Source organism: Crocuta crocuta, unplaced genomic scaffold (assembly GCF_008692635.1).
Source record: "Crocuta crocuta isolate KB4526 unplaced genomic scaffold, BGI_CrCroc_1.0 scaffold273, whole genome shotgun sequence".
Lineage (NCBI taxonomy): Eukaryota > Metazoa > Chordata > Mammalia > Carnivora > Hyaenidae > Crocuta > Crocuta crocuta.
In genome coordinates this window covers 139,059-146,086 of record NW_027529425.1, presented here as the reverse complement: position 1 = coordinate 146,086, position 7,028 = coordinate 139,059, and the positions used below count along the sequence as shown (strand labels likewise).

The following is a 7,028-nucleotide window of genomic DNA, read 5'->3' as shown; positions in this document are numbered from 1 at the left end:
GGGAGGTCAGGCTGCCATCACACTACCCCAGGGCCTGCCTCAGCATCTCTCCTGACGACAGCCAGATAGCCTGTCTCTGGATGGGGTGTCCTGTGAGGTACACAGCACCCTCAATGTAGGCTGGCCACACATATTTACTTTTGAACTTATCAGGACGTTAAGACGTTAGATGTATCTTCTCTTAAAGGAAGTAGAGAAACAATGACCCCAGAAGGAAGAAGCTGATAAATCCAGAAGGTGAGACATTCAAAGGAATAAGATGCCCAGTTTTTCAGAATGTCAATGTTCCGTCACAACAAAGGACTGTCCTGGATTTAGAAGAGGCTCAAAAAAATAACCACCAGGAACAAAACAAAATGGAAAACAACCACTAGGTGCAATGTTTGAGCTGGATCCTAGTTTGGAGGAACCAGGAGGAAGAGACATTTGGGGGACAACAAGGGAAATGTGAATATTGACCGAATATCGGAAGATCCCGAGGAAGCGTCATGATTCTGTTAAATGCAATGTCTTGTAAGAAAATGTGTCTTTTTTTTTTTCAAAAGATGTAAAGTCAAAAAATAAAATAAAATCCAGTAAAGCCTGTTAAAGTGACGAAAATTAAACTCTTCCCCATCATCTCAAGCCACTTTTCCAAATTATCTGTATTTAAAAGTTTTTGGGGTTTTTTTAAAATTTTTTAATTTTAGAGTGAGAGAGAGTGAGCAGGGGAGAGGGCCAAAGGGAGAGAGAATCTGAAGCAAGCTCCATCCACGGAGCCCCACTTGGGGCTCAATCCCACGACCCTGGGATCATGACCTGAGCTGAAATCAAGAGTTGGTCACTCAACCGACTGAGCCACCCAGGTGCCCCCAAAATATCTGTATTTTAAAAGCTCACTTGTGGGGCGCCTGGGTGGCTTAGTCGGTTAAGCATCCGACTTTCGCTTAGTTCATGATCTCGCGGTTCGCGCGTTCGAGCCCCGCATCGGGCTCTGTGCTGACTGCCAGCTCAGAGCCTGGAGCCTGTTTCAGTCTGTGACTCCCTCTCTCTCTGACCCTCCCCTGCTCACGCTGTGTCTCTCTCTCTCTCTCCTAAGAAATAAATTTTTAAAAATTAAAAAAATAAAATAAAATAAAAGCTCATTTGTTTACTTGTTAATTTCCAGTCTCCTCCATTATACTGTCAAAGGCAGAGATGTTCACGGCTTTATTCCCGGGACCTAGGACAGTGGCTGATGCATGAGATGGTGTTCAGGAAATACTTGTCAAAAGGACCAATGACCACCCTTCCAAACCCTGGGGTCAGCTCGCCCCACAAAGAGGCCATTGCCAATCACAGCTGAAGGAAAAGCCAGTCCCAGGAACTCAAGCTGTCCTGAAGGGAGAACAAAGGGCAGAGGGGGTGTGATGGGCGCCCCATGATCTACCTTGGTTCGGAGCTCCTTGGCTATGCCGGGGGAGTAAGGGAGACGCGGGGGGCAGGGGGCAGAAGGCTCACCCGCAGGAAGGAGTCCAGGGCACCGTTCTCCATGAACTCGGTGAGGATCATGACGGGCACGCTGTTGGTGACCACGCCCTCCAGGCGGATGATATTGGGGTGCTCAAATTGGCCCATGATGGACGCCTCACTTAGGAACTCCCGCCGCTGCCTCTCCGTGTAGCCCCCTTTCAGGGTCTTGATGGCCACACAGCTCTCTTTCTTCCCTGGGGCCTTGAGCCGCCCACGACACACCTCGCCAAATTCACCTTCAGGAAGGACGCTGCAGGTCAGCCCTCCTCTGCCCACCACCTGGCCCTCCCTTTCCTCCCCACAGGCGCCCAGCCTTCCTCTCACCTGCTCCAATCACCTCCTCAATCTTGACATACGAGACATCGATCTCTTTTGCAAACTCTCTTACAGCCTCATTAGGGTCTTCATAAGTGAAGGGGTCAATGTAGACCTTAGTACCTGTGGGATCACATAGACCCCGTTAACCAAGAGGCAGCTTCCTACCCACTCAGATGCCTGGGTTCTCGGCTCACGGCTCTGCCCCCAGCCCTGTTTCTTTCAGGATATGCCTACCCACCGTGCCCAATGAGATACTGTCCATGTTTGTCCGAGTATTCAGCTTCTCTCCCATTGCTCTGCTTCCTGTGGCCAATGAGAAAGAAAAGGTAAGCTGGATCCCACATCTCCATGTTCCCAAAGGGATAGGAAGGGGGTGGGGGGCAGAAGCGGGGATCAAAGAAGCTTCCAAGCAGTAACAAGTTTCCTGGGGCATTGAGGGAGGTTTGCCTGGAGGAAGAGAGCAGGTGGGCAGCTACGCGGGCCTTCCCAAGAGCCTCCAGGTGCCCAGAGCCCTCACCTGAGACACAGGACGGCGATGATGATGACCACCAAGACCAGCACCACACCCACGACCGCCGTGCCTGCTATCAGGGCCAGCTGCTCCCGCCAGCTCTCATTCTCTGGGAGAGAAACACTGGTGATCAAGAGAAGCCAGAGGCCCCTGGGCCTCCCCCCTCCACCAGCCTCAAGGGACAAACTGTGTTCCCTTGTGAACACGCCCTCCCGCAGTGTGGCAGGTGCGGGGAAGGTAGAGGAGACGAAGGGTCCCCGAGAAGCACAGTGGCCTCTCCCAAGTCCCTCAGGGCAAGGGAGGAAGTTTCCAGACCTCGTTATAGCAAGAGCGAGAACGTTATATAGCAAGAGCGAGTTACGAATACTGGTGACCACAGAAAGTCCCCAAGGGCTAAAAATGAAAAGGTTTGTAGCCAAAAAAGTGGAAATAACCCATCCATCCATCAACAGATGAATGGAGATATAAAACTTGCCATAGCCATGCAATGGATTATTTCTCAGCCATAAGCAGCGCTGCTACACGCTACGGTATGGGTGAACCTTGAAAACACTTTCCTAGGGGCGCCTAGGTGGTTCAGTCAGTTGAGCATATGACTCCTGATTTCGGCTCAGGTCATGATCTCAGGGTCGTGGGATTGAGCCCCATGTCAGGCTCCAGTCTGGAGCCCACTTGGGATTTTCTCTCTCCCCTTCTCCTGCTCTTTCTCTCTCAAAATAAATAAATTAAAAAAAAAAAAAAAAAAGAAGAGGAAGAAAAGAAAACATTGTCCTGAGTGAAGGAAGAAGCCAGTCACCAAAGGCCACATGATGCATGGTTCTGTTTGTTGTTGTTGTTTTTAATTTTTTTAACGTTTACTTATTTTTTAGAGAGAGAGAGAGAGAGAGAGACAGTACGAGTAGGGGAGGGACAGAGAGAGAGAGAATCCGAAACAGGCTCGAGGCTCTGAGCTGTCAGCAGAGAGCCCGACACGGGGCCTGAACCCACAAACCATGAGATCATGACCTGAGCCAAAGTTGATGCTTAACCAACTGAGCCACCCAGGCACATCTGCATGGTTCTGTCTGTATAAAATGCCCAGAATAGGTAAATCCATAGGGACAGGAATTTAAATTAGTGTTTGCCAAGGGCTGGGGGTGATTGAAGTGGTATAGCATCTATTTTTGGATGCTGAAACGTTCTAAAACGAATTATGATGGCCCCACAACACTGCACATACTAAAAGCCAGCAAACCGCATACTCTAAATGGGTGAATTGTATGGTATGTGAGTCCTATCTCAATTAAACTGTCAAATGAAAAGGCTTAGAAAGCTACCAGGCCAAGCATATTAAAATGAATAGGTATGGGGGTGCCTGGGGAGCTCAGTGGGTTAAGTGTCCAACTCTTTTTTTTTTTTTTTATTTATTTCTAGGAGAGAGAGAGACAGCGTGAGCAGGGGAGGGCCAGAGAGAGAGGGAGTCACAGACTCTGAAATAGGCTCCAGGCTCTGAGCTGGCAGTCAGCACAGAGCCCGACGCGGGGCCCGAACCCACGAACCGCGAGATCATGACCTAAGCGAAAGTCGGACGCTTAACCGACTAAGCCACCCAGGCGCCCCTAAGTGTCCAACTCTTGATTGCAGCTCAGGTCATGATCTCACGGTCTGGGAATCTGAGCTCCGCATCGGGCCCTGCGGTGACAGCGAGGAGCCTGACTGGGATTCTCTATCTCTGCCCCTCCCTTGCTTGCACGCACTCTCTCTCAAAATAAATATTAAAAATAAATAAAATAATAAAACGAACAGGTATCACCTCAGTTAATCCTTCGAGCCCTGTGAGAGAGGCCGTGGGATAGTTCCAATTTGGGGAGAAGAGAGGTGGAGCTTAAGTGTCAGGCTTCTGCAGAAAGTCACGCAGGGAAAAGCCACTAGCAGGTCTCCCCTCCCAGCTATCCATTTTGGTTTCTGCAGCCTATGCCTCCTCCTTTTGGCCTCGTGGTTGACAGAGGACCATGGGAACGTAATGTCTGGGGTCCTCCAAGGGCACGGGCAAGGCCCACCCGCACCCCACTCCCCAGACTCACCGTCCGGCTGTGTCTGGCTGTGGTGCTCCTGGCCGAAGGGCCCGTAGCCGGCCTCGGAGCGTGCCCGCACCTGGACCAGGTAGCTGGCTCCCCGTTTCAGTCCCCGCAGTTCCGCCCGGTTTTCTGACGTCTTCAGAAACCGCACGCTGCTGGGGCCCTCTGTGCCCTGTCCAAGAGGAGGAGGGGCTGGCTGTAAGCCAGGCACCCCCCCGACCTGATGTTTCCACTGCCCTTCCCACCTCTCCCTCCCTGCCCTGCGCCTCCCCCATCATTCCATCTTGGTTCCCCTGTGCAGCAGGTAAGGCCTCAGAGCTCAGTTATGCATGTGCTTTATCATAGCATTTAATCCTTGCAGCCATTCTGTGGGGTTGGTACCTGTAACTGATTTACAATGGGGTTATTAAATTCAGAGAGGCCAAGAGGCTGGCCCAAGGTCACAGAGCTAGTACTCAGCAGAGCTAGAATTCCAACGCCTGTCGGATGCCTGTCACTGGGGTGTCTAAGCCCCCAAACACGTCCCACTACTCACCCCAAACTCCCAGGGGCGGGCCCTGGTCTTACCTTCTCATGGTACTTGACCTCGTAGTCCAGCACAGCTCCACTGGGTGCCCGGGGAACAGCCCAGGCCAGGCTCAGGCTGCTGGGTGATGACCGCGTTACCCGGATGTCAGACACTGGGGGCGGTACTGTGAGGGAGAGGACAGTGTACGGTATTTGTTTGTGACAGGCCTGTTCCCCATTTTTCCAACTCCACCTCTGCTGGCTACACCTGTGTCGGTCCTCCAGCTGTCCCTGGAGTTCCCTGTGACTCTGTGTGCCCTGTCCTGAAGGCTGCAGCCTGCCTGCCCCAGCACTGTTTTTCACTCACTGTGTCTGCCTCTTGCCCAGCAAGCCCTGACTTCCCATGCTTCCAGCGGCCTCACTGCCCCACCATTGACTTTTCCCCTGCAGGCCTTGGGGCTGTCTGTCCCTCCCAGCCAGCTCCCAGTCTCACCCTCACGGTCAGTGGTGACGTTCACAGCCTCGAATGGGACAGGTCCAGTGGCTAAGGAGGACACCCCATTCAAGGCGCTGACCTCGAACGTGTAGGTGAAATCAGGACGCAGCCCACGAATCGCCACCCAGGGCTCCACAAGGTCCCGGGGGCCAGGGTCAAAGGTCAGATCTCCTCCACAGGGTGTGCAGGACCCCCCAGGGCGGCACTCGCGGCAGCGCAGCGCGTAGGTGAGATCATCTCTGCCCCCGGACTCGAGGGGGGCGCTCCACTCCAGGCGCAGGGAGGAGCCATTCAGCCGGGACACCACACTCCTCGGAGCAGAGGGCGGCGCTGCAGGACACCAGGGAGTCAAGCCGACCAGATCAGCAGGGAGGGGCCAAGAGGAGGAAGGCTGGGGAGGCTGGGAGCTGGGGTGGAGGTCCAACCGCCGCCCCAAGGGTCACCGGTCACTTACTGGTACAAGGCGCACTCCGGGAGTCTGTGCTGGCCCGGAAGTACCCAATGCGGCACTGGCAGACAGGCAAGCCGATGGTGTTGGAGTGGCTATTGGCTGGACACGGCTGGCAGGACCCCTCCCCAGATAAGGGCTTGAAGGTGCCTTGGGCACAGGCTGAGAGAGAGACAGCGATCATTAAAAACGTGCATCAAACATTCAGCTGCTCTTAAAGTTGCATGGAGTGTAAACAGGGAGCAACGAGGTAAGGGCTCAGAAACTTCACCTGTAAGAGGAGAAGGAGACCCTCCCTCCAGATCAGGGGTNCCCCCCCCCGCCGCCCCCCCCAAAATATCCTGTGGCAGTCTGGTAAAACCACAGAGCCCTGTTCAGAATTATGTTTTTAAATGCACACCACTAAATACACAGCATCACAATGGAGACCAAGTAAATTGAAATACAATGATCAAAACATGAAGAAAACAAGTCTGTGCCACAGGAATGTATGTATCTTCTTTATTTACAAGGTAGAGTGGCAGGCCCGACAGCCACTGTAATACTGAAGCCCTGATGGGCAAAAAAATGCAGTTAGGACATTCCTGAATCTTCTGCAACGGGCTGGGAAAATAGCTGTGATTCAAAGGGTGTGCAAGTCTCAGGTCCTGCTGTGACCGCTGGTGGAGGTAAATGACAGTAAGGTCATTTTCTTCTCCACAGAAGTTCCCGGATCCCTTACGCTTGATCTACAAAACCCAAGTTTTGAATGCACACTCTAGAGAAACAGCTAAGTGAGAATTCAGTCTCAGCAAATTAGAGGACACCCATAATGAGCAAGAAATAGAGACCATGATGCCTTTGTCCTCGGAGCCCAATAAGGTACCCCCATCCTGCACTCAGCCTTGCGTCCCTCATCCCTCGTCCAGAAAAGAGTTGGACATAGTTAGGAGAGAGTGGGTGAAACAGCTCAGAACTATGCTGGGGGCTCTGAAAACAGGGCAAGTGCTCCTGAGAACAGAAAAATGTTCAAAATGGAAACTGAAGTGGGTGCAAGAGCAGAGTATAGGCAAGTGCGTGGATGAACAAGGTTTACAGAAAAGGAAAAGACGCTGGGCCTTACCTCGGCACTTAGTGTTCCCCTCGGCGGCCTCGAACCCTGGGGCACAGCTGCAGCCCGTGACTGGCTGCTCGGCCCACTGGCCATCCTCCCGGCAGTAG

General features: G+C 52.7%; 1 protein-coding gene across 1 annotated transcript in view; it reads right to left on the bottom strand.

Annotated features, from left to right (window-relative positions):
- The window catches only part of EPHB4 (EPH receptor B4), an 18,776-nt gene that overhangs the window by 7,497 nt on the left and 4,251 nt on the right, over positions 1-7,028 (bottom strand). Inside the window, exons 5-13 of the mRNA XM_077758597.1 lie at positions 6,931-7,028; positions 5,835-5,990; positions 5,378-5,710; positions 4,945-5,069; positions 4,384-4,549; positions 2,327-2,429; positions 2,048-2,112; positions 1,816-1,929; positions 1,480-1,727 (exon numbers count right to left, since the gene is read on the bottom strand). The exon at positions 6,931-7,028 is cut by the window's right edge and continues 26 nt beyond it. Coding sequence (XP_077614723.1) covers positions 1,480-1,727; positions 1,816-1,929; positions 2,048-2,112; positions 2,327-2,429; positions 4,384-4,549; positions 4,945-5,069; positions 5,378-5,710; positions 5,835-5,990; positions 6,931-7,028 — 1,408 coding nt within the window. The remainder of the gene's footprint in view (positions 1-1,479; positions 1,728-1,815; positions 1,930-2,047; positions 2,113-2,326; positions 2,430-4,383; positions 4,550-4,944; positions 5,070-5,377; positions 5,711-5,834; positions 5,991-6,930) is intronic.